At 37.0% G+C, this 27,867-nt stretch overlaps 1 protein-coding gene across 2 annotated transcripts; it reads right to left on the bottom strand.

The window, feature by feature from the left end:
* Positions 1-1,292: 1,292 nt before the first annotated feature.
* On the bottom strand, positions 1,293-26,747 carry tapt1a (transmembrane anterior posterior transformation 1a). 2 transcript variants are annotated; one of them, XM_026183071.1, is made up of 15 exons: positions 26,501-26,747; positions 24,790-24,920; positions 23,016-23,134; positions 21,343-21,375; positions 15,863-16,025; positions 13,688-13,823; positions 12,912-13,009; positions 12,579-12,648; positions 11,579-11,659; positions 10,137-10,246; positions 9,945-10,004; positions 9,751-9,819; positions 9,467-9,543; positions 7,790-7,959; positions 1,293-2,548 (listed from the first exon to the last, which is right to left on the bottom strand). In XM_026183071.1, the coding sequence occupies exons 1-15, from the start codon at positions 26,688-26,690 to the stop codon at positions 2,220-2,222; spliced, it is 1,836 nt and encodes a 611-aa protein (XP_026038856.1). In that variant the 5' UTR covers positions 26,691-26,747; the 3' UTR covers positions 1,293-2,219. The 2 variants fall into 2 exon arrangements, with proteins under 2 accessions (XP_026038856.1, XP_026038862.1); XM_026183077.1 differs by lacking the exon at positions 21,343-21,375.
* Between the last annotated feature and the right edge of the window lie 1,120 nt (positions 26,748-27,867).

Genomic DNA, 27,867 nt, shown 5'->3' with positions numbered 1-27,867 from the left:
CATCAGGCAGCTCCAAAAATAGATCGTCCTTATTACAATAAAGAAACGTTTCTCCAAAATACAATCAAACAGATGCTGATACATGTAAACACTATATACACCTTCTGTTTAAAAAAACAAAAAGCAAGCTTTCTTTGCCAAAATAACATTAAATATATCACTGTTAAGTATTTTACAACCAAAAAAGTACTTGTTTTTACATCCCCAAATAAAAGAAGCGATGGGCAGAGTGCGTCAAAAAAGCGGAACGTGAACACAAGTGACCTGAGTTTTTAATCTGATGATTATAAAATAATTAGTGTGAGTGAAGGGTTTGTCTAACTCTGCCATTTTTGATTAGCTGCTGTCAATCAAAATGCTAAGATCAACTTTGTAAACATGGAGGAAACAAGAAAGTGCTCAGTGATATATTGCCGTAATTTTACAATTCAGATCTGATGAAACAAAAGTGATTGAAAGATTTGGCACGAATTTGAATCGTAAACTTCTAATAAAGTTACAAAAAATGTATTATGTTTAAACTAAATTACACAAATGGGTGTCAAATTAAAACTTGATGACATTCCTGGTCTCTTTAAGGTGTTTTTACTTTTAGATGATTCACACAATTTACAAGAAAAAAAAAAAAAAAAAAAAAAAAAAAAATCATAGCGAACAACTCTGCAAGGTCAGTCAAAAAAAAAAAAGTCTTAAAACACACACGCAAAAGGCATTTTGTTGTGTAAATATTGCTTCTATTATCCTAAGATGTAAACATTAGAGCATCACTAGAGTCGAATGAGAAACATGACCGTATTTAAAGGCAATACGGCCCATCAGTGCATTCAAAAGTAACTAAAGATTAAATACCATTCATCAAAAAATTATGCTCCAATTTGAGGCACCCCACCAAAAGAGAACTCTTCCGATTGATTATGTCCATTTAACAGATAGCTGCGTGTAAACTGTCTTAAACTAAGTGATTGGAAAATCAAGATTATAATGGGCTATGACATACAAATGCACATATTTCCATAATTTTAAAAGGACTTCTGCTCTATGACTGGCTATGTAAGTGGGTGGTAGATGCAGCAGATTTAGAGTCAGCAGTCATTAACTGCTTTGGCTAATACTGTACGCTGACTGGGTTGTTTAATGAAAGGCTGTTGAGTTGGCGAAGGCGCAGGATGGCTGCAAATGTCTTTAGCTAATGGCTGTGTAAATGAATGTTTTTTAATCTAAAAAATAATCACTGTTTTTAGCTGTGTTTGCAACACCTGTAATTCATACTGGATTGAAAAATTTGAACCAGCTTCACTGAGGTACGGACTTTAATCAACAGATCTCTAATATTGACAGTGTGTAACCGTTCAGAGCCATGTTTCCTAACCTTTCAGTCATGTCAGTTTCAGTCTCTTAAATCAAAACAATGTCTGATTAAAAACCCTTCATTATTCAGTTTTGACTCCAGTTTTTTCTGCTCTGCTTTTTAAGTTCATCTGAATATTTTCTAGACAACCACAATGTAAAAAAAAGATGAGAATTTTGCGAGCCTTGGGTTGCAAACTGCCATATAATAACAGAGCTACATTTCTTAGCTCAGATGTTTTAAATAACCTCTGTTTTTGTTTTCTTGCAAATTTTCATATGTTGAATGTTTAGTACTTAGTACTTAAAATAAACCCCAACACTTGTTTTCTGGTGGAAAAAAGCAAATTCTCATCATTCAAGTGTCACTTTTGATGTCAGAGTTTGGAAGTTTTTTCTGGCTGCTGAGCGAACTGAGAAACTTCTCTCCTTCTGGTCCCACTGCTGCTCATACAGGAAGTGCTAGAGTGCCTTCACACTTACACATATGCTCACTCGCACACACTCTCGCACCCCAACCCTGATCCTAAATCGCGTACACACACAAACACACACACACACACACACACACACACGCTCTGACATATGCCAGTTCATCCTGACAACTCGGCTGCAACACTCTCACTTTCTGTCCTCTTCTGTTTTATCAGCCAGGTGAAGTTTTCCCTGTGAAACTTCTCGACTTCAGCTTTCAACAGCAGCAGGATTGTCTGACTTTTTCTTTTTTTTAACAATAATTTACTGTAATGTCACTGATTTTATAAGTACTCAGCGTTCTGCTGCTGTTGGCCAGGAGAGCCAGGCTGGGAGGCCATTGGTCTCCGTCTTTCCTGAGTGGTTAGTCGCTACATCAGTGTCTGCTTGGAGGCTGATCAGTCAATGCGGTTTCCACAGATTGTGAATCGGTCAATCTCAAGGAGGTCTTTTTTGGAGGTCTTGTGCTTTGTTTCAGAGGGCAGCTGTGCCTCCTCCTCCTCTTCCTCATCCTCGTCATCTTCCTTTAAGAGCATGGATGGAAGTTGTTCAGCATCAGCATCAGGTGGTGGACTAGGTGGACGGCTAGCTGGTTTAGCAGGTGAGGGATAGGTAAATGGTGGAGGAAACAAATCAGTCCTAGGGATAGGCTGAGTGGTCACAGACGAGATGGAAGAGGATGTTGGGCTGCAGGGAGTGGCAGGGATCTGCACCACCTTAGATTCACCTGTGAGGAACAAATTTAAAAACACATTTAATGACAAAACAAATACCATGTAGATGGGTTCATTTATGCATAGGTAATTTGCCACTAAGACTGGCTTTAACAAAGAGCCAACCCAGCAGCTTCAATCCCGCTCGTCTCAGTTCTACACATGAGCTTAGGAACAGTGCTCTGTGCAGTCCAATCACTGTAGGAAGTTGAGTAAAACACAAGTAAACAAATCTTCACACCTACAGTGCAGGCAAAATGCAAGCTGTACAGAGTAGACCGCTAGATTTATTCAAGCATGTCCCTTTCATCAAACAAGTGTGAGGCAAGTGAAAACCGATTAATGTCTGTGTAGACAAGCTTAACATTTAAAAGACATAATTCCACTGGTTTTTCCAGTTATTAAGATTAATCCCACCGTTATACGGTCCAGCTGTGTACTAGTTCAGTTTCAGAATCACAATACTTTATTAATTCTGATTCTAAAATCGAACTGATAGGCGGGAGGAGGTTGACTGCATCTGCACGGACAATAACTGGACAAACCAGTTTCAACACAGCAGGAGAGAAAACAACCAGAAAAAGATGCTGATGTAAAACATACACCAGCACAGCTGGACCTCACAATTCACTTCATTATGTTTAGAGAAACACTGCAAAGGCTTTTCACTTTGAGAGCAGACCACAGTTACTTTAGGAAAATCAATTAAACAGAATAATTCATCATATCAGAGAGAATTGAGCAAGAAGACTGTCCACAGAGACGACTGCCTCGCCCCGGGCTATCTGACTACAGCAAACTTTTGGTTCTTTCTGTAGACAGAGATGAATAGACATTTAACTAGAGAGAAAACTACAACACACTGAGCAAATGGACTGTGTAGGTTAGACACGCACTACATGTGTGTGTCTAAGCTATCAAAGAAAAAAAACATCAACCATGATAAAAGCCATGAAAAAACAAAAATCAAAAAACAAAAAAACAAAAAAAAAAAACCCAAAACAAAAATAAAAGAAAGCAAATGTTTTAGGCAAACAGAATATAGGAAAATTCCACGTTCAGTTCCACCTAAATAATTTAGCATTAAATCAGTGAAGAATATAAAATGAGGCATACCTGTCAGTGGCGTGCACACCCTTTCTAAGCTTCACCATTTCATTTATTCTGATGGGGTCAGGCTTCACAGTACTGCTGTTTTATTAGGTGGTGAATGTCACATATTTGAGAGTCTTAAATTCTTCCCATGACAGAAAAGGTGGACTCTGACCAATCAAAGCTCCTCATTTTCACAACTTATCTATTGTGTGGCAGTTCAAATTTTTTTTTAAAAAGAAGCCATTTTCTACTGAGACCTGATAGCATCAATGATATTTTTTGATTTGAACTGAGGAAAAAAAGTATATATTTAAACTATATGAATGAAACAGTCATCATTTGCATAATCACAGCTGTTATAAGAGAAACATGACACTCAAAGAATCCTGAACTGAAACCTAGGAAAAGCAAAGCAAACTATTTTATCAGACAGGCAATAAAAACTATAAATGTATTTAAAAAAAAAGATTGTTCAAATGGCTTACTTTTAGAAGCATTTTCTTATTAGCAAAATATTGATAAACTGATCAGACAGAGTCTTCTACCTCAAAACATGATGTAGTGAATGCTCTGCTGCTATAGTTGTACACTCAGTTATTCTTGTGTTCCTCATTAACACAGAACTTGCCAATGATGCTGAGGAAATATGTAAAAGCAGTTCAGATTCTACACCGAAGATGGAAAAATCGAAACTATCAGTTACCCTGATGGCAAAAATCACTCTGCAACAAACAAAGAAGAAAAAAATACAGTATCAGTTGATAGCCATCCTCTCATCTCCTTAACCACTTCACTTATCCAAATTATGGTCACAGGTTCAATTCAATTGACTGATTCTTATATAGCGCTTTTCTACTCTCCCAGAGTACTCAAAGCGCTGTATACAACATGCCTCATTCACCTATTCACACCCACTCATACAAGCACTTCTAAACTCAAGTGCAAACTAATAAACATTCACACAGATTCACACTCCGATGAACACATCAGAGAGCAACTTGAGGTTAGTATCGTGCCCAGGGATATTTGGCATGTAGACTGGGGAAGCCAAGGATCGAATCACCAACCTTCCAATCAGTAGCTGATCTGCTCTACCACCTGAGCTACAGCCACCCCAGGTGGGCTGTGGTTTATCCTAGAAACTGGTTGATAGGAGGCTACAGTCTGGACAGGTCAACAGTCACACTAATAGCCTCAACTCCTTATAATCAATGGCACAGAGCAGGAACAAAATCATAGCATGCTAGCCTTAAGCTGTCTTCCACTATAAAGCAACCAGGCCAGATGCTCATGTCAGTTTTGTCAATGTCATTTAGCTGCTAAGGAACCAGATATCGGTTTCACTAGCTTTTACATTACAAGGATATGTAACAAAAAAAATCAAGCGCTAAATTAGCGCTTCTTGTGTATTGTGTACAGACAGACAGATGATGTCTGTTGTTATTAAATATCCCATTATCTAATTTTTATATTAACTTCCTAACTAATTTTTCCAGGTATAGTCGAGGGGGCTACATTCCCTTCAACCCTAGAAAAAAAAAAAAAAATCTATAGATCTGTTATTTGAGTCACACATTGCAGCTTTCTCCATTTCTCTGGAGATATGTGAGCTTTAATAAAAGTTAACCACCATCTGGCTTGAAATGGCTACTGTGAAACCGCTCATTACACATTTCTCCCCTTTGGAGAAAAACATGCAGTATAGACAGATGGCAGATCTTCGTATTATTTGAAGGCAGAGCATTGCAAAGACAAAGACATAGTGCAGTGAATCCAGTTGAGCAGCAGGTAAAGCTTAAGGCGCCCACCAAAGTAGTTTAATGTCAGAATAGTGAGCATGGTATTTAAGGTCGACGGTTCAAATCCCAAAAGCTAAATATGAAGAAAGCATAAAGAGACTTGCATTAGCTTCCCACAACCTCAAAGCATTTATTATTATACTCTGCATGCTGGAGCGTGAAGCTGTAAGCCATGTTGCTGGAGCTCTGTGAGAAACCAGATTCATTAGAAACATGAATGCTTTTGATGTTCCATGACATGATGCACCATCAGGATCTTTGTCATTTTAAAGCTCCTGCTTCGGCACAGCAGGCGGGTCTGAGGCACACACGGGAGAAAAGATCTGCAGGGATTTGGCTGAGGATGACAGGGAGATAGTGTCACCTCCAAATCTGTTTCATCAAACGTAGGTGCGGGACCAGTGAAACTCTATGCCAGACTATGAACTAAACTCTTTTGAGGAAATTCACGTGTAAATATCAGAATACAGAAAAGGGTTTGCTGTGTACTTTTTTGTTGAATAGTCTTTTTCTTAGAATATGACATAAGATGACGATCCAGTACAAAGTGCTATGACAGAACACTGCAACGTTGTATGTTTTACTACATTAAGTGTAGTGCTGGATATGTCTGTATAATTTACCAGAGAATACTGTGCCCACCTTTGTCCATTCTATCAAATATAGAAGACAAATGAAGAATTTGTTCAATAAGTTGAATAACAAAACACATTTGATAAATGTATGTTTTTGAGCCCAGACAAATTAAATTCATCACCTAATCAAAAGGTTGAAGTTCTATACTGTAGCAAATCAAATGTTGCATTAGTAGTTATTAATTGCTTGACAAAAACATCTCCAGGCATAACAGATTCATTTTGTAATTAACATCATAATGTACCAGGTTACACAATGACAAATATCAATTCATTGCAGCTCTGGAAATAAGCATCAAGGAAAGAAAAGGAAGTAGATAAAACATTATGTATACTGTTTGATTTTTTATTTTTTATTTTTTTGCCCCGCAAAATAGTTTTGGGATCACAGAGTTGTGTTTTGGTTTTTTTTTGGTTTTTTTTAAATGCTGGGAGAATTAATCAAGTGCTAACCTGTAATCTTGAAAAGACTTACCTGACCCAAAAAAATCAAATCAAATCAAATCAAGGTTTCAAGGATCCCCACTTTCTGCTTGTTTCCACTAAATGTCTGAAGCTGAGCCGGGGCTTTACCTGTTGCCACATTTGTCTGTACCTAAATGTCAGCTAAATGTCCAACATTTACATTTAAGTGCCAACTAGATACCTAAAAAGATCAACGTAACTCTGTTAGGTGGGGGGCCCATTTGGTAAGACTTTAGAAATTGCATGAGACTGAAAGCAATATCTAGCATCACTTCAACAAATATGTAAATTGCTATTCTGAATGGTAGTCTGAGACATAAAGAGTAATAAAACATTGTTTTCTTTTGAAAACCATTACAGGTTTCTATTGCTGAACAAAACGAAAGAAAGAAAGGAAGAAAGAGAACAACTGTGTAGGAGAAAGAGCAATACGAAACATTCATCAACAAAATTAAATCCCAGGACGTCTCATTTACAAGATATCTATTCCTGCCAGCCAAACAACACCCTCTCAGGTCCCAGCATTTTTCATATCTCTAAAATAAGATTCAGACTTCAAAATACCACAAAAGTTTCAACCAAAAGTTTTTTGTTCAAAGGTGGTGTGTATGTAATTCCAAATAAATACTTATGATATATTTGTACTGTAGCTATTTAAATATTAATAATTTATGTCAGTGCTTCATGTTCTGCATGTTCTTGACTGTTGGAGACCTGATAGATACAGTGTAATTAGTAAAAGTGAGTATAATCAAGCTGAGGTGAATGTATAATTACGTAAAATGACTGGTAGCACTGACCATTAGACAAGGTCAAACTCTGGTTTTCTTTGCGCTGAATGTTTGATTATAATTTATTACGGACTGGTTAAGCTACTGGTGACATGCTCTACGCTTGAGGTCACAGCTGATGTCATCTTGTTTAGAAAGCATCACATTTATAGATATAAAATGTAATTGCTTTTATGTGTAATTTACAATTATCTATTAAATTCATCTTTAAAAAGAACCACTAACACAAAAACTGTTTTCTGTTTGACTTTTCACATTTCTCTGGCATGCAAATGTTTCATGAGTCATGCTGAATCCCTTCAAGAGATAATTAGTGTTGTAGTCATAAATCCCATGGGGACTCAAACCTATGGATCCTTGTGGGTGTAAATAATAGCTTTTACAAAATATTAATCCATAACATATCTGGGATTTTTATTATAACCAAGGTTTTTTCTCATCTTAATCTTTTGAGGGGTTTTTTTCTTTACCTGAAGGTGTGCGGCACCTGGCTGGGTCAGCTTTGCTAGGGCTCTTGGCAGAGGAGGATGGTGCAGTCGAGGGCCTCTCAAACAGTTTGTCCTCCATTTTGGCTCTCTTGACATAGACACATGATTTCCCCAGGAGTACAATACTGTTCAACACTTTCAGTGTTACCAGTCTACAAAGGGAAAGGGGAGGGAAAGGGGATATTTGATTAGAAAAAGACTACATTTTTTTCCTGTTCTTCAGGTAGTATTACAGAGCTTTAAATGTACCATCCAGCTAGTCTGGACAGATGAAAGTCTATTAAAAAAAACTTACTCTAACTTAAAGAGATGCCATAATTTAAAATCAGCTTTAATTTCAAACATATTAAAGCTTTGTAGTTTTTTCCAGTCTGCGGGCGAAATTAAATAATAAATACATTAGGTGTCTACATTTTGATCAAAACACAGCCTTCTAATGCAAATTACCATTCATATAATAGCTTTTTGAATCTTTCTTTGTTTTATTTAGTGCTGAAATTTTATCACAATGCTATCTTGAACTAGGGCATAGCTATAATGAATCTCTTACCATCTGGCTTCAATCGCCAGTGTTCACATCCCACCACCAACGCCAGGATGTTAGTGTGCACTGTCTTTCTGTGTTTGTGGGCTTTGCTATAAGGCCGAGAGTCTGGTACTGTGATGAGTGAGAGACAGACACATTTGGGTCTGTGGACCACTCCTTGCTGTGACAGAGCGTGTCAGCGCAGCTGAATCTTTGCCAAGGCACAGCGGTCTGTTCAAGCTAGGGCTATTTTTAAATCGGAGGATAGGGGAGGCCAGAGATGGCACTAGAGATGACAACATTGTATTCTTCACCCTAAGGGAAACTCTTCAATGGTACGTGCCCCGATGGGATCCGGCAAATGAGAATGAGCAAGGCTATCAGCAACTCAGCACAGGGTGGATGTGAGAGCACAATGTTAATGCTTATGTAACTGTGTGTGTCTCTGAATATGAATGTGTGTTTATGACAGTGCCTGCATGGGTGAGTGTGCATCCATGAGACAACGCAACCATGTTTTTACCTTCACCATGTGACGATGTTTGTGTGAGGTTCTCTGCATATCTAGCACAAGTAAATTAAAGTATCCCAATATTTTAGTCTTTACTGACTTAAAAAAACATGTCATGTTAAGTGGGTTAAGCATTTAGTTTACTAAACAGAAGGGGTTATCACAAAGACCAGTTTCAGTCATCAATCTTTCCTAAAGATACTTTTCATGGTCAGATTATATTACAGCCGAGCCCTGGTATTCGTGGGGGTTAGGGACCACAACAGCCCGCGAATAGCTCAAATCTGCGAAAACTTTAGACCCCATCTAAAAACGCTTATAATTGCCTATATTTTAATTTTCTGAAGGCTTTGTATTTGAAATTTGCATACTGTTTGGAGAATGTTCTTTTTTAAGAAAACAACATTTTCTGTACAAATACAGAAAAAAGTGAATAGGTGAATATATGATTACTGAACTGCAAATGGCTGGGGTTCAACTACACTTGCATGTATTTAAAACAACAACAACAACAACAACAAAAAGATCTTCTGTGAGGTAAAATGGCATAATAAGGATTAAAAGCTCACTCATTTTGCAGGATGTATAAAAAAATCAATACAGGACAACTCTAAAAACTCACCCAAGATAAAAGAGCAGTACACAGGTGTATGATAGTGCTCCCTGCAACCTCACTGAACTCATCACCACTCTGATGAGCTGTTAAAAAAAACCAGAAACACCAGTATTAATGGAATTATTTATCCATTTTGAAAACAAAATGGAAACATTTCATTTTAGCAATAATAAGAACCATTAAACACTTTTAGAACATCGTGGAGTTTTGAAACTTGCTTGTGTGCCAACAACCAACTCTATTCTGGTATTACTTCCTGAATATCAACAACAGACTGCATTCTCTCTTACCAGAACAGCCAATGGCAGGGGGATGAAGCCCATCCTCCGGGCCACTGAGTCACTGTAGTCAGTACAAGCCTACACAGTGACAGACGAGCATAAATTACAGCACTTGACAAAACTGAATTGATTAGCTGCGTGGGCTCCACGCTGTTTATGTAAGTATAATGATGGCAATGTGAAAAAACGAGGCAGTTGCTTACATTCTTCTGCCGACTGCTGACGAGATCAAAAGCCAAACTGGCTCTATATTCACTGTACACCTGGAAAATGGACAAGAAAATAATTCAGTACAGGAAAAAGAAAAAGGCAAGGTATCCCATATAGTATCATACATGTTCTCATGCAAAGTCACGGTGATGACTGAAAGAAAGGACACCAGGTTCTGTTCTTACATCTGCAGTGATGTCATTGAATTTTGTGATAAAGGCATGTTTGATGACATCAACTGCAACTTCAGAGGTGACAACCATAAAAACGTCAGGGAACAACACCCACAGGTGATCTGAGAGGGGAAAAAAAAAGTTAATTATTTTAGCCAAAATTTTTGGAAGGATCAAATAATCCTTCAATATTTGTATATGTATGTTTCTCCTTGTTTTGGTCGTGTTTTATTTTTTTCTATGTTAATACGCTACACCATTAGCCAAATTATTGAAGTCATCTTCTAATTGTATCTGTTTCTCTAGTGGCTGCCCAAAAAAAATTTACATTACTGCAAACCTTCACTGAATATACTGGACTTGCAGCACTGCAAGTTTTCTTTGGGCAGCCACTGGAGCAATTACAAAAATAAGTTAATTAATTCAGTTAATGGTATAGGGTATTAAACAGAAAATACTAAAGCATAACCAAAATAAAAGGATCATTTTCCAGTGCGTTTGATTCATATTGATACAAAAATACCAAAACAGCAAATCCTCATATTAATTGAGATGATGGCCACCTTAATATTTTTACTGTTTCACTAAACCACATCAGTTTTGCGTGATCAGCAGGTCAAAATATTCTTTGTCTTATACTCATAGTCAGTCTGTCCTAAACAAGACTTTCTAACAACTCCCTTTTTAAGACCAGACTCTCCCTTTAAGGCAGCTTGCTTCTGTTTGACACTCCCATATGAACACAACGAAGCAGGAAAAACAAGGGAAGCAAGTGTGAAACTGAGTATTTAAAGCAATATTAAGCCTGAGCTTGTCACTCTTAAGAGAAACATTAATGATTTTTTAAAGGTGTTCACTTAATGGCATTTCCATTTAATGTACAAAACAGCTAAGCTTTATCCATTAGGGCTCAGTAAATATTGTGCTGTTGTACTGAGAAAAGCTCAGCCCATTCTGAGCCACACCTGACAAATTATATGTTGTTTGAAAGTTTTTGTGATTTATATACCTCTTTAGCAACAGTAGCTCTGCTGGTATTAGTAAATCAGTGTTATGATTTCAGCTGACAAGCCACATCTGTCATCTACTGTGTGTCTGACTTTGAGACTGGCAGGAGGAGCTGACTTTTCAGAGAGCTGTCATAGAGAAATATCCCAGCCCTCACTCCTCACTTTGCTCCGTCTCATTGACTGAGGTTTACTGGAGAAAACTCCCCAAGGTGTTGCAATGTATCAGCTGAAACAGCAAGAAAGGAGCTGCTCAGGATTTTTGTAAACATTTTTACCATGGCAAGCACTGACCCCAGTCTGTTTTTTTCCTGTTGTTGTTGTTTTGTTTTTTTTTAACTTTTAAAGACATTTATGATAAAAAAACAAAACAAAACAACAACTTACTTTTCTAGTAATATAAAAATGTGCATAAAAGTATAGTTTAAAGGAGGGAAACATGATTACCGGGGTTCCAGGAGAACTGCTCCATATTTCTGAGACAAACGATGAGTAGAAGGACATAGCTGGTGAACCGTTCTTTGATATCTGTGGGAAAAAATTGTTATTATAGTCTCCCATCTATGGAGAAACCTGTGTAAGAATATTAGATAGATAAGCATCTCCATTTTAGCTGAACACATGGTCTTCAGTCTGCTGTAGTTCAATATCTAAACAGCTTGAGTCAACAAGACAGATCTGTGAATTTTCAAAAAGCATTTCATGTTACAGTGGATTTTGCGACAGCAGTACATCCTATAAGCATCGCTGTATTATAATTTTAATAATGTGGCTACAAAGGTTTGGTTATTATCCATACAAATGATCTTATGGTAACAAGAGCCCAGCTCCATGACCAGCCATTGTACTGGGATGGAGTAACCAGAGAGGCAAATGGCAGATGATTCAGGGTTGTTGTGTTCCCCTGTCATCTGATTACAATAAGAATGATCAAGATAAAAAAAAAACCCCCAAAAAACAGTGCCTTTGGGAATACAAAAAGAGAACCAAAGTTTTTAATCAAATACACTGGCTGTACTGTTCTTTCAAAATGCAAAATGAATTAACTTTCCCAATGAAGCAAGATTAATTCAATTCTGTAACTTAAATCCATCCATCAGTTTTTTAAAGATATCCAATAGAAATGTCATGAATCTATCTAACTACAGTATTTTTCTATCTATCGCCACCATTCTGACTTTGGTACAAGTATTTCCAAGGGATAATTCAGTTTTAAAGAAGCTTCAGAGAACTTCGAAGTATATAATTTAGTCTGGATTCTAAACTTTTCCTGTTACTACGAACAAATCATTCTTACTGGTGATTATTTTTGTAGTGTAATTGTTGACAGTGACAAAGCAGATGTGAAATTCAATAAAATACATGTTTTATGTATTTTTAGACCAGTACTTTTCTAAAATAGTACTAATAATGTACTGCATTTTTGATAAAGCGCTGGATAGCTCACCACTGTTGGACATTTGGAATAAATTGTTCTTCTCAAATTTCTTGAACACACTTCCTTTGATTTCCACAAACTATGTTTGAGAGAAAAGAAAAAAAAAGACAGAAATGTAGTCAGCACTTTTATGACAAAAAATAAAAACAGAAGACGGTCATGTTGCAGGTACAACATTTCATCACTAATATACCAGCGTTAATGTTTCTGGATACACCATCATGCAAATACTTTTTTTTCTGTTTGTATAAGTGTTTCATTGCAATTCAAAAAAAACACTTCAGGTGTACACTATTGTGTTTTATACTACAACACTGTGTGTGTGAGTGTGTGTGTACTAACATTGTTGGACATCATGATGGTGAGCAGGGACTTGTTGTGAGAATTAAAAGCGACATTCAGGGTAGAGGCTTGGACCATGATGAGGATAGCATGAAGGACTGAGGAAATGATAATCAGGAAAACAACATCCGAATCAACCTAAACCAAACAATATGATCACTGAACTCAGTCACATTAAAAATGAATTAAAAGTAATGTAAGCTAGTGCTTAGATCAACCCTGACCTGAAACAACACATTCAACACTTAACTTGGCATCTTGCAACTATAACTGGGAGTCATTCCTTTGAGATACTCTTGAACAGCATTACGTCTAGTCCTTTCACTGAAGGCTGTTTAGTAAATAATAAATACAAATCTCAGCATATGAAAACTTACATCAAGCAACAGATGTATTAAATGTAACAGTTATAAACTTAAGGAAACTATAGCTAAAATTATATTGCTTCAGTCTTCCTCTAGACTACAGCTAAAATTAATCTTTGTTGCCTTTCAGTACCAGTCTGTCACTCAAGCCAAAAGAAACTCAAAACAAAATTTCACTCTAGTGGCACTTGGAAATGAAGAGTTCACAATGAAAAATAAAAACTACAAGTATTATGTGAGACTATAACTGTATATCATCTGTCAAAAATAAAACTGAAGCTAAAAAAAAGAAAAAAGAAGAGACTAGAAGATGCCGCCCTTAAAATCCAATTTGGTGTACTTTACTGATGACTTTAAAACTTGCCTCAAAACTCTCACAACGCTGCTATGAAGCTTTAGCAGGAAGGATACAGACATAAAAGACGGCCATGAAAAAGTGAGGGATGACTCCAATATTATCTCTTTTCCGTTCTTTGGGTTCTGTGGCTGTCCAGTACAGAGCATCCAGGATGTCTTGCCCAAAAGAAGAGAATAGACGGTCTGCAACCTAACAGTGGAGGGAAGGATGAAATCACAAGTTAACTTGATATAACGTAACTTAATATGACAATAGTTACATTAGTAATGTCTAATATAATATATCAATATCTTATCTGTATGAACAGGTAAGATTTTAGCAACAAATTCACTGACGTAACACTATACCTCTTATTAAAACTTTGGGATTAAAGCTGTTAGAGGAGCTTTTCAATCAGAATAATTACACTTCCCCCCAAAAGTAGAGCATTGTAATATGACAGATACACAAATTCATCAGATGTTCACTATGACACAAATTAGATCAACATTTTTGCAGCTCTGTCCTTATGCTTCATATGGTTGTCTGTCATTACCATCATTAGATATTTTTTGGTCTAGTAGGGTCTTATAAAACCACATAAAGCTCATGATCCACAGAGAAGTGCTAAGCTTTATTATGTATGCTGGTGTTTCCCCGAGGTTGACTGCTTGTCAACCTCAGGGAAACACTGTGCTAAAATGAGATGAGGGCACACAAATTAAGTAAAAAAATAACAATTTAGTTTTAATTTTTTTATGTATTTATAACCCCTTTGGCTTCTTTTTGGGGTGGAGGGTTATTTTGTAGGGGGATGGGCTGCCCTTAAATGAAAATGGTAACACTGGATATCAGAAGAAGTAGACCACCACTTGCTGTACACACTGTTTAAGTTCTAACAATTAGTACCGTATTTCCCGGACTACAAAGCGCACCTGAATATTAGCCGCACAAGCTAAAATCAGGGGAAAATCCTGTTTTGTACATACATTAGCCGCACCTGACCAAAAGCCGCAGGTGTTTCAATGTTGACTTATCATATGTAAGAGAATATGCACAAAGGGAATTGTCAGGAAAGAGATGGCTGTTTGGAGACACACCCCTTTTATTAATATTTTGAAAAACAAGTTATGGGTACATATTTGCATAACTTTTTAGGTATATGAAGTGACACGGCTTTAACAAGAAGAAAAGTCAGTCATTCACCACCATCTTCCTGCGCACTAAAACCACCAAAGTCCTCTTCTCCGGTGTCGGAAACGAACAGGCTCAGGGTGGCTTCGTCATCCACTCTCAGCTTCTTTCCTTCGTTGTCACTTACTAAACCAACCAAAGAAATCCTCGTTGTCAGTGTCGGAGTCGAACACCCTCAGAAGGGCCGTGGCGGTGTCCTCCTCTCCATGCAGCAGTCCAGCCCTTTGAAATCCGTTGGTGATCGTGGATGTTTTCACACTTTTCCACGCTGTCAGAATCCACCGGTGGAGTTGAGCATAACTTGCTTTTCGCAAGTTTATCAGCGCTCGTCATCCACGCCTCCCGCTGAACGCGTAGCGCTACTTTGAAGTTTGTTTTTCGCGCTACTTGTACAGCACTATGTTGCCTGGCGGATGGACATGTGACCAACATACCACTCTTGATCCCCGATACTGTGTGTCTGATCACATGCCCTTCCGCCAGGCAACGTAGTGCCGTACAACAGCGGAACAAACAAAGCAAATCGTCTTACGATATGACAAAAATCATGGACAATCCATAGAAAAGCCGCACCTGACTAAAAGCCGCAGGGTTCAAAGCTGGTGCAAAAAGTAGCGGCTTATAGCCCGACAATTACGGTAATAAAATCCATCACGTAACATGACCATCACTCTTTAGTGTAGTAATCCTTGGGTACTTCCCTAAACTGGCAGTGTATTAACACACGGGCTGCATAAACAAACTGACTATTCATATAAAACAGATGGAAAATAAAATTACAAGTAAAATTTGTTGTAAGGAGGCAAAACAAGGAAAGTAGAAGTAAGATGTAAACAAAGACAAAATATGTCTATACAGTTTGTATTTAATAAGTACATGTTTTAATAATTGAAACATGTATTCACACTAAACTGTAAAAACTAATGTTAAAATTCTAGTTTGTCTCAGATGTAATGTCTTTGCAGGAGCAACATCTGCATCCTTGCATATAAGCATGTGATCAAAGTATAAACTGACATCAGTTTTTAGACATCAATGTGTGAAGTGTGGGTTACCTCGAGCATGTTGTAGATGATGTAGAGTTTGATGACGGACTGTCCTCTGATCAGGTGGTACATCATGGAGTAATCCACATAATGCATCATGGAGAAGCAGAGCACCAGGATCAGGCCTCTCAGCATGTCACACACCTGCGCTGGCTGCAGAAGCCGCGACCCACTGACCCCACACACACACACACACACACACACACACACACACACACACACACACACACAAAGTATTGGCATTAATACTGAAAGACAAGAGTGCACTGCTTTGACCATTCCTGTGTATGTAAATGCACTGTGCCATGCTAAGACATATATCAACATGCACACACGAAAAAGGTTAAACGTGTTATTACACCTTATAACACCATGCCAAAAGGTACAAATGCTTACAAATACAAACACATTTTTACCAGGGGAAAAGTGTGAACATGAAGACATACAAGCATTTAAAGCATCAACACATAAAAACACCCTTTTCTAATCTTGCCATCAGTAAGAGCTTTTCTAGCAAACAGTGTGGTCAAAGCAGCTGAGTGAAGACCAAGTACACAGACAGCTGATTTAATTCACTACCAGAACGAGCTCTGTTTTCTTTCTTTCTTTTTTTTTTTTATCTCACATGAGGAAACATAAGACCAACACAGGCAGGGAACAAGAATTCATTTCTGTTCAAAATGAGATAAACCTTACAAAGGAAAAGGGAACCGGGAGTGATAACACACAGAGTACATGATGAAATATTAAAGATAGTATCTCCTTTATACTAAAGTTATCTTATTCATAAGATTTATCTCTTTTTAATATGGTTCTGTCTTTGTTCAGTCTTGTCTTTGAACATCTGTCTTTATGGACAAATTAGTGCAGCACTTTGAACAGAAATGTTTAAAATAGTGAACAAGTAAATGAAAGGTGAAAAAAACAAAACAAAACAGGCTTCAACATCACATACTGCAGTGATAGTAGTGTGTTCATGTCTTTTATGACCACATGTGTCAGAGTTGCATTTTTTTTTAATACTAAACATCTATGGCTGGCAGTGGCAGCGTGTTAAGAGGAGGGCAGACAAATCCAGAGGACCATTTAGTATTTAATATGTGGCTGGGAAGAGCGGCTGAGAGCTTCATTCTAACACATCCTGCATATTTTCCATGTAAACTGTGACTGGTCTGTATGCGCAAAACTCCCCCTGACTACTGCAGTAAAAATACATTGCATTCATTAGATTTTTTTCACAAAGGGAAGCAGTTTCCATAGATGGACACTGATGTGCTGACTTTTAAAATACGATGAAGCACAATAGTTTAACTGATCTTAATTACGAGACTTTCTTGTAATGAAGTTATTTTGTTGTTATTTGAATACAACTTACAGTACAAATACTATTTAATGGTCTTCAACTAAACTAGTATAACCTACACTAAGAAATTCACAAGACATGGCAGTACAACAGTTAACTCTAACACCCATCATTACCTTCAGTTAGTTTAGCTGAAGCTGATTAATTAAAAATAAATAAATAAAAATCACACGTGAACAGAACATGTTTTGAAATAGCAGTGCTGGAGACATTGAAAGTAGGGCTGGGCGATATGGACTAAAATTCATATCGTGATATAATTTGAAGCACGTGCGGTAACGATATATATCACGATATATTCTTTTCTTCTGTATAACGTATTTTCCACACTATAAAGGCACACTTAAAATCCTTTAATTTTCTCAAAAATCGAGAGTGTGCCTTATGTATGAATTCTGGTTGTGCTTACTGACCTCGAACCGATTTGGGCGTGCAGAAATCTGTTAAAAAATGTTTTTAGGGACAAATGCAATCGCATAGCAGGATGCTATACACGGGCCAAACTTCAGTCAGGAGAACAACTGAGATTATTCATCCACAATACGAGGTTAGTTATTAATATACTGCAGCAACATGGGAATAGAGCAACTGCGAGAGAATTCAACATTAATGAATCAATGTTACGGAAGTGGAGGAAGCGCAGTTTTTGGCTTTTCCCTTATTTCGAAAGTGCTTCATGTCTTTGCTATGACTGTCACCCGGCATAATTTGCAGATGATAATGGTTGTAGCCGGTGCGATGCTTTCGACTAAAACAGGCGCAGCTTAATGACATCATCAACATGCGCTATCGCGATAGAGATTTTGACTATATCGCTCTATCGTTGGCCAAATTTATACCGTATATCGTTTATATCGTTTATATCGCCCACCCCTAATTGAAAGTTGTAAAATATGAATTATTCTGGGAGCTGACTACAAAATGAGTGTTTAAAAAAAAAAAAAAAAAGAAAAAAAAAAAAAAGAGCTGAGCTTGTGAAGATGTGATGTGAACCAGTTTTGTCATGACTCCCTCTCTTTTTTAAAATCACTGCACAGCTGAGCACAAAGCTAAGAAAATAAGATAAAGAGCTGTGTTTTTTCTGTTAAGCAAAAACTACAATGGTTGTCCCAACAGTGAAGAACTTGGATGTTTACACAAAAAAAATTGATATTCAAACACAGTTGTTTGTTGCGGAAACAACTGTGCAAAACCAGAGATAAACTTATGGCACTGATGAGTTCTTCCCCCACTTCTCTGATGCAATACCGCCATCCAGTGGTCACACTAAAGTCATTCATTAAAAGATGTTTGAGTAGAAACAAAAGCATCAGAGATCCTGAATTCTTCATTATGAATAGTTTTACTGTTGTGCACCAGGATAAAAATGTGCTGCCAAAAAGATAAAGCTCAGTTATAGACGCAGTTGCTTAGAGATATAGTAAGTGTGTAAGGTGAGTGTAAGAAGAGTAAACACACATAAAGTTTATGATAATTTTATCATTTTTCCACTTAACTGGATAATTGGCTTTGTCTGCAAAAGACAAAGTGAGTTATTAAAGGAAATGACTCCAAATGTTGTTTTGTCTACAAAATACCTCAGGCATTCATTTATAACTATATAAAATAAAAGCAACACGATCTCACACTTAAAAAGTCAATTTAAAAGACTATTTATCCTGTCTTATTTGGCACATTACTTTTGCATTTAATAAATTGTTGAAGACTTTATTCCAATCCAAAACAGTTGTACCCTGCTCTCTAAAATATGATTAAAGTGCTAGCAGAAAACAAACCCCCTTACCACACATACTCCTCTTATTCTAAATAGGGCTGCTCGATTATGGCAAAAATGATAATCACGATTATTTTCACTGAAATTGAGATCACGATTATTTGACGATATTTATTTAACCCTTTAAGACCTACTATAGAACCAAGTCCACCAGAGCTTATATTATTTTTATTTATTTTTTTTACATGCTGTAGTGCCATTTGTGGGAGCATTTCAAGTTGCTATACATCAATACAACTGTTATAGCCCATATTTTAATAATATGTATGCATTAAGTGCATAGTAATTACATAAATTGCAAAAAAGTGCAATAAACTACAAAAAAAATTGAAAATCGCTTTTGTTTTGTTTACATATATTTCTACTTGGAGAAGTTTAAGAGGTTTATCCCTCAAAACTTCAAATACAATAAAGTTGCAAAAAATAGTTTCCCACCACAGGAAATTTATTTTGAGTGTCTTCATAGTTTTATTTTGGAGATACAGCAATTTTTATATACTGCAGGAAAAACGAAAAAACAATCCTATGATGCAAATTTGCAAAGAAAACAGCAGGTGCATCATTTCACTGTGGGAAGTGTTACGAACAGCTGATAGGAACGGCAAAGCGTGTTTCTGGAATATTATGTTTTTGTTCCTGCAAGCGCTTTTTATGCAGTTTTTGCAAAGCTTTATGTGGAAGGAAACCGTGACCGAGGACAAGCTGATGGCATCAGATGTAAGTACAACTCCTCCGGTTTCATATGCAAAACAAATTATTGCGCTAGCTTACACGGTTCAGATTCTACAGGGGTTTAAAAATAGTTACGCAAAACGGAGCGTGCTGCTCTGACCGGCTTTAAAGAGTTAACAATGACTTTAAAAAAATAATATAAATAGTGTGCAACACCACTGAAGTTTTTTTTTTTTTAAACTCTTTTCAACCAACGGCAGTCACTCTCCAAATAACTTCTGCTTAGCTTTCCGAGCTTCCCTCGGGTCCTCTTAATCAGCGGTCTCCACCCTTTTTTGCGCCACGGACTGGTTTCTGCCCGACAATATTTTCACGGACCGGCCTTTAAGGTGTCGCGGATAAATGAGGGAGGGGCTAATAATCGGCTCAGTCATTTTTAATGATCGTTGAAAGCCCAGATCGTAATCGTGATTAAAATTCGATTAATTGAGCAGCCCTAATTCTAAACATACTTTCTAGATACAAAGCTGCTTCAGACAGCTGGTAAAGCACACTGCGCAAAGTAGTTGTCATAGTCTTTATTCTAAAAGCATTATCTCCACAACACACATGATTATTATGTTTTATAGTTAGCTATGCGCTGCATTTAAAATAGCCATCACTTTGTGCCAATACAAGACATCAGCCTAAAACAGTCATTCAAAAGCACAGACCAGACATGAAGAGCGCTATGATAGAACCTTGCTAAAAAAGCTGAGTTTTTTCCTACCAAAAATAACAACTGAAAGCAAAGAAAATAAGCCCCAAACTGCTCCAAACAGGCAGCCTTCCAGTTTGAGCTAGTGTAGTCACGGTCACGCAATACTGTGACAAGAACACAGTCTCACAACAGTTTGTGAAAAAGTCACAACCTGTAATCTACTCATTCATGTTTCTGGACATGAATTTTAATATTCTTTCGTTTTGTGTCCCTAAACATGACTTTTTCAATGGTCTCATATGTACACAAACTTTATATTGACCGTTTTTAAAAGGTTAAAAAGTTCAAATGTAAAAAGTTCACCTTTGAATGGTGGTGGATTTGGTGGTGGAGTGAATAATTTTAACACCCACACACAGGACATATTTTTGGTTATGCTTTTTACTTCATGTATCTTTGGTAAAATGCCTTGGTTATGTTTCAGCATTACAAAACAAACAAAAAAAAACGCCCAAAACTGCTCATATTTAGAAAAGAACACTTCTTTTAAAGCCCTGTGGTGTCATATCTATGATGGAAGAGTTTGGACAACAGTGCAACAGACACAAAATATCATTCTTACTAAAACACATTCGTTTTGCCCAAGTTGTGCCAACTGTCACGAAATAAAAAGAAGAAAAATGTGACAAGTCATATCCATGAACACAAACAGATAGGTTTTTTTGTGACTATTTCACATTTTGTTATGAGACGGGGCTGGATAAGACTACCATGCACACTTATTCTTTGGATCAGTGTTTGGGGGGGGGGGGGGAGAAAAACATAAGAGACCAACATGGAAGCTTTGCCTTGGAGACTGGGACATGATTTGCGGTGGCAAGCTATATATTAACAAACATGACAGACATGAAAAACCCATGAATGGATGTCGGGGACAGTGATAATGTTTATGAATCCTTAATGCCCTTGTGGGAGCGTACCTGCTTCTTCTGCAGTAGGGGCATGTGCGTGCCCTGCATGGGGAGGAAGGCAAGGGGAGACAATATACTATCAAGTACTACATCACGACAATGTGACAGCTGGCTTAAAGCTACACAGAGCACTGGCACAAACCAATAATTTCTATTTTGTTGTGGTGAAACCATTATCAAATAAACTAATTGCTAACTACTAAATCTGTAAATAAAAAAGAAAAAATGTTGGGAGTTAAATTGCAGAACAGACACCACAAGATGTCTGGAAGACCTATTTTTAGACACAAATTTCTGAAAGTTTCTAAAAATACTGAAAATTGGTGGGTAGACTGGTAAAATCAGGTGTTAGGTGTTTCTGTTAATAAAGTAACTGAGTACATATGACCTACAGACTGTATATGGAGGACTGATAGAGATTAGTGACATTCCGGGCATTTTGATCTGACAGAGAAATCATATGGCATTTCCCACTTATAGGGTATAAACTCATCACAAGGTAGCCCATCTTAAAGCACACTGTGCTTTATCCTTCTTCTTCTTCTATTTTTTTTTAAAACACATTTAACATCATGTTGTACTTAGAGGTATTTGAAAACAGCAGCGACCTTTCCTTGTCTGAGATCACAAAAAAAATTAGCTCAAGGGATGTTTTCTCATACACTTTTCTAAAACTCAACTTCTTTCATTTAGAAAGGTCGGGAAAGAAAGCAGGTTTAAGGCCTTCTGCTTCACTTTTCACACTCGGGCACCAACTCCATCTTTAATATACAGTCTGTAATATGTTCATGCTAAAAGAAAGGAAACACAAACACACTGTCAAAACCTGTACTTGAAGTTCAGGTCAGTATTATAAAAGACTACGTGATTAGATTCATAATAATATCAAGGTAAAGCTCAAAGACAACTCATCAAAAAAGGATCTGTTCAAGATCGAGAATCATTAGAAGCAAACACCAGGACAAAGTATGAACTTACATTTAACAGAACAAAACCATCTGACCAAAACTTCCATTATCAGATCAATATATGTTTGTATATGTATCTAACCCTCAAAAACACAAGTGCTTATTTTCTTTCCTACAGTGTATACATAGAAAATATTTACAATGTTATTTCCAGAATGCTACTTATCTTATTAACAGTGAGTCAGCAATATTACCAAATGACAAAAGAAAGAGCCTAAAACTGTGGCTCACTCTCTAAACAACCTAGGGAAGGGGGTAAATTAATCATCTGAATTAGTTTGCCAAACTTTGTAGTTAATAAAAGTAATCCCGGTTTTATTTTTATTTTTTTAAGCAAAAGCAAAATTTGGACAGATTACTATATCCGAGTCATATCATATATACTTATTTCACCACACTCTGAAAAGCTACAAAATACAACAAAGACAGCCAGATATGCCTAGTGTTAACGCTAAGAAGCCAAAACAAAACTTATAGTTTGAAGTTTACAAATATACCCAGAAATGGAAATAATTAATGTGGGGTGGTTATATCTTATATTGTGCTCCATCTTTTGTGTCATTTTATCTTATTAAGCTTTTTTTGTACTGTATAGCTTATAGCTCATTTTAAATGATCTGGTTGCTGTAAGACAGTAGTTTCCCAAAAATAAAGTACTTCTTGTCACATCTCATCTTATTCCTTTAGTAAGCAGATATAAGCAATGAATTTTACCTGAAGCCACAGCAAGGCAGAGTGAAGAGCCGGAGAAGGGCCAGCAGCACCCTGAGGGGCAGTAGGGTGAAGACGTACAGAAAGGCATCCACACACAGGAAGAAGCCGAAGATCATCAGCTGGAAAAGTCACACACAACACCACCACAAATCAAACTATGAGTCTGTAGGGTACATAGTGATCAATCATCATAAGGAAAAAAAGATGAATGAGAGTATGTACACAAAGGACATCAATCAATTACAATAACATGATGAACATAAAAAAGGTACGATTTTATCTATTTTTTTTCTTTTAACAAGTGGAAGAAATTGTACATAGGAGAAACACCATATGTGACAAAAAAAGTACACTTAACCTTTTTATTATGCAACAGGCACATACCTTTACAGTTTCCAATATATGAACAGCCATTACCTCATCATATTCAAAGGAATGTTTTACAAGAAATGCATTGAAATGCATCTGACATCTTATTCCTACTTCTAAAACAGCAAGGCAAAAACTACTGGTAGAATCTGGTGGGAGGGTCTGTTTGTCATTGGTGGATCCTGTCTGACCTGGGGCCTCCTGAGGTACCCTGAAGGTAGTAAGCCTGTTTCACCGGCAGTTTGTGGCTACACACATTCCTCTCCCTTCAACAGGAAAACCAAGCCAGTAACAGATATGTTAGTCTGGGATTATAAGGACACAAAGCAGCTGACAAAGCATCAACTCTGAAATAAAAACAAATAATAAAGACCTTTACAGATGAGGAGGAACTCAATAGACTGTGTGTAACTGTATAAGCATCACATTAATTTTAACTTTAGTTGTGACCAGGTTAGATGACATATATATTGAAGAAATACACATTTATTAGAGATGCCGTTAAAAATGTATGATTCCTAGAAAGTCAATATAATGTCCAGCCTGTGTGTCAGAAGAAATCAGTCTTTAAGTTCAACACTGCCATCTGGTGACTACTGAGAGGAACAACAAAAACCAAAAAATTACTAGGGTCAGTAAGGCATATTGTAAACAAACAACATAATTTTCTGATATTTCGGTGTCTACCTAATATCTATATTAATTATTAATATATTTCCCAACATTGAAAGTATGTTATAATGATTTCTCTTGATATCTGTGTAGATTTCAGTGAGGGTAGTCTAAGGACCGTGTCTCAGAATGGAACAGGGAAGAAGACCTTGGGAAAAAAAGTGAGTGGATTTCCTTTAAGTTTCATGAAGGCGTTTTACCTCTCATGCAAACCCAAATGGTGGAGAGTTCTAGGTAGGACCCACTATTGATCATGTGCCTTATCACCTTGGCTTTTCCACAATAACTTTTATATGATTAATTCATTCATTTTATTCCTTGTAACTTCATAAAAGGGTTAACATGGCTTCAATGTCTTTTTTAGCCTTGTAAGGGTTATGTGGCTAGCTCTTGTACATACAAAGTTATAAGGTCTCAAAAAGAAATAAAATAAAACAATGTAAAAACCATCAAAGCTAAATGAGCTCACTGTGAAGGACTCAGGTGAGATGTACATATCGATAATGTGGCAACCTAAGAGCAAGTTCAGGAGCAATGCAAAACTGACTGAGGATTCAGAATTGTAGCAAAGTCAGGAGCCAGAAGAAGAAGTGTCTCTAAATAAAGCAAGCTTACGGGCTGACTGTAAAATAATCGTATGCTTTCTGTGTACTGATGGAAATGACAACAGACAGATGGAGAAAGCTGCAGAGAAATCAGGGCAGATAAGTTCAGGGCTGTTAATATACACTACCTTCTCGAGTTCCTTGGGAATACGCATGCATGTGTAAACTCTCTCCCTTCGTTCAGTGTACTTTGCCTCATTGTGCTCCAGGAAGTAACCTCTGGTGAGCTCGGTGCAAATGAAGCGCGTCAACGATGGATCTGGAACAACGTGAGAGCAACAGTGTTATGACAAAACCATTGTCCACAACAAATACAGCTGTCAACACAATGAGAACTCCAACAGTGACTCTGTAAAGTGAAAGAGGAGGAAGCATCTCTGTATGATGAAAACTAAAAAGTGAAGGTTTAATGGCCTTTTTAAGTGTTGTTTCAGTGTTTGACTCAAGGCTTAGACAGCTGATATACAGTGTCTGTGGCCTCTCTCTCTTTAAAGAATAACAACCATCTGCCTATGACATAATGAGTCTTGTGCTCCAACTACAGTAATTCTTCCATCATTACCAAAGAAAATATTCTATAGTTTACTTACAATCTTTTGTAACTGAGCAATTAGATGAAATAGCAGTTCAATTACAATTTAGGTTTCCAATTGTTATAAGAACAATTGAAAAATGGTGAAAAATGTCCACCATGATTTCTGTCAGGCTATCACAATAAAAATCTGGAGGGTTTTTTGTATAGAACAAAATATTGGACAAAAGAATTGTTAAAAATAGTTTCAGTCAGATTTATACTCTAATTGCCACTATCTGTGAGAACATGTCTGGCATGTCACGCTTCATAAATTGCAAACAGTAATGATTTATACATTTGGGTTTCTTTTCAGCTACAGCTTTTGTTAATAAATAATGTTAACAGTCACATTGAAAATGTATCAGTGTCCACTTTATCTAAGCCACGGTGTATGTGTTCAACTGTGTTTGCCTAATTAGACACACACTTGTAGTTAAAAGAGACGCAACGCGTTTCGGCTTGTGGCCTTCATCAGGGTCATGACCCTGATGAAGGCCACAAGCCGAAACGCGTTGGTCTATTATTAAAGTTGTTCATCTTCCCTCAAGTGCTGCTGGAGTTCCTGCTTTGAAAATACTGCTGCTGCCAAAGCAACTGAATATTGTCCTATTATGTATGGGGTCAGGTGTTTCCTACTACAGCTCTTAAAATCCCCTCTACGTACTAAAGTTTAAAGCTTCCCAATTGGGGCAAAGATATCTATATATAACATCTGTTGTCATCAACTCTGGTTAACTTTAATTTCAACATTAATTAAACAGCAAAGGAGACATGTGACCTGAACTAAACCGGCCACAGCCTTACAGGGAGCCATTGTCAGACATAATCTTGTTTCAATAATTGTTGTAAGCCAAAGGTAGTAGGTTACAGGTTACAGAACCTGATCTGTGACAGGTCATGCAATAGGTGGTGTGAAATAACGTATAGAGAAACTTAGAGCAGATACAGAAGAAGGTTATGGAGCCATGCAAACTCACTAAATAGATAGTTGCACTGCCAAGATAATACGAGAGATGTTGTTTTCTCCTCTTTCAGTTGATGTGAAGCAAACGCTAGCACTGACTGTAAACAAGCTTCGACACAGCTTTAACAAACTACAGTCGTTACAGACGAAGCTTCACTCACATTAAACACTACTCTTTTGTTTAAAACGTCGTATTCACGATGCCGCAACATTATCAGAGTTAATGCCCACAGCCCCCCCAAAATAAGTTGGAAACATTTAAGACGTCTAACGGTTATTAGCAGTGCGACCCGACAGTTACCTGCTGACAGCTCCCGTTGCTCCCTCCTGACAGCGCTTATGTCGTAAAATCCCAGGGTTTCTGGCAGTTCCGGGGTTATGCCGATTTTACCCGACTTGTGCAAGCCCTCCCATGTTCTTTTTTGCCTTTTCTTCAGCTCAATTTCGGCTTCTTTCTCCTCTGACAGCTCGGTCCCCAACTGGTCCGCCATCTTTACTTTGCCCGCCTTGTCGCCCTGCGCAACGTCATCGCGGTGTGGCTGACAACGTGCGACGTCACGATGATAAAGGTAGTTTCAACATTTTTTAAAAAACATATTTTTGAAATGTTTTTTATTGGCATTAATATTTATACATTTTACTTTTCCAGTGATTCTCCGTTTAATTTAATCTAAAATGTACACAAATCTGCCATTTGTTTCCTTATTTGTTCTTTAAAATAATAATACAAGATTTTAAAAATAAAGTTTTTGGAAACGCCTTAAATAAATGATTACCTGGCTGGAAAATGGTTTCCCAGTATGTTTCTGTGGACCAACTAGTCACACTAATGGGGCTTTTTATTTGATTTCAACAACAAGATAAGAAGAAAAAACGAGCATAATAATAATAATAATAATAATAATAATAATAATAAATTAACTCTTTATATAAAGAACGTAAATGTATGTACACATAGTGGTATTTTTAAAAATATATTTTTCCCGGCATCACAACTTTTTCTTAAATAAACGCATATGCTGTTAGGAAATTAACAAAATGAAATATTGTTAAAGACTTTCCAGTGAATATAATCATTGGTTACGAAAGAGGAAATATATTGTGTTATATTATATTATACTATGTACTTTCTACAGTAATGTCGTATAGAGATCGATAACAAAGAAAAGTTAATTGAGTATTTTGCAGTACCCAATATCCTCCACTTGGTGTCCCCAAAGTTCCATGAAATCTTCTTGAATTTAAAGTCTACCCAACAACAGTACTGAGGCGTCTTCCCACTGATTTATATATACAAGTTTGGTACGAACGGCATATATAGAGGTTATAGTTCATGTTAGAGGTCGTTCTGAGTATATTCAGGTATATTTTGTTGACGTTACTCAGGTGCGGTCATCTACATTTTAATATTTTAATAAAACCTAAGAGGATATCCCAGAATAAATAGACTAAATCTCCAGTGTTTAAAATGCTGCTATACATAACGCCTACGTTCATGCGCCTCTTGAATATATACCTGACATTTAACTGCTCATCGAGTAAGTAAAGAATGTCCATGTCCTTGTGGTCTTTGTGCAGTCAATTTACCTTAACGGCAGTTATAATTAAAGAACAACTCTATACTATACCTAGAGATACCTTGTCCTCAGTTATTATTCATGTACTTAC

The sequence above is a fragment of the Astatotilapia calliptera genome, chromosome 2, assembly GCF_900246225.1.
Source record: "Astatotilapia calliptera chromosome 2, fAstCal1.2, whole genome shotgun sequence".
NCBI classification, from domain to species: Eukaryota; Metazoa; Chordata; class Actinopteri; order Cichliformes; family Cichlidae; genus Astatotilapia; species Astatotilapia calliptera.
Note: the sequence above shows the minus strand (reverse complement) of the source record. Positions and strands in the feature narration are given on the sequence as shown.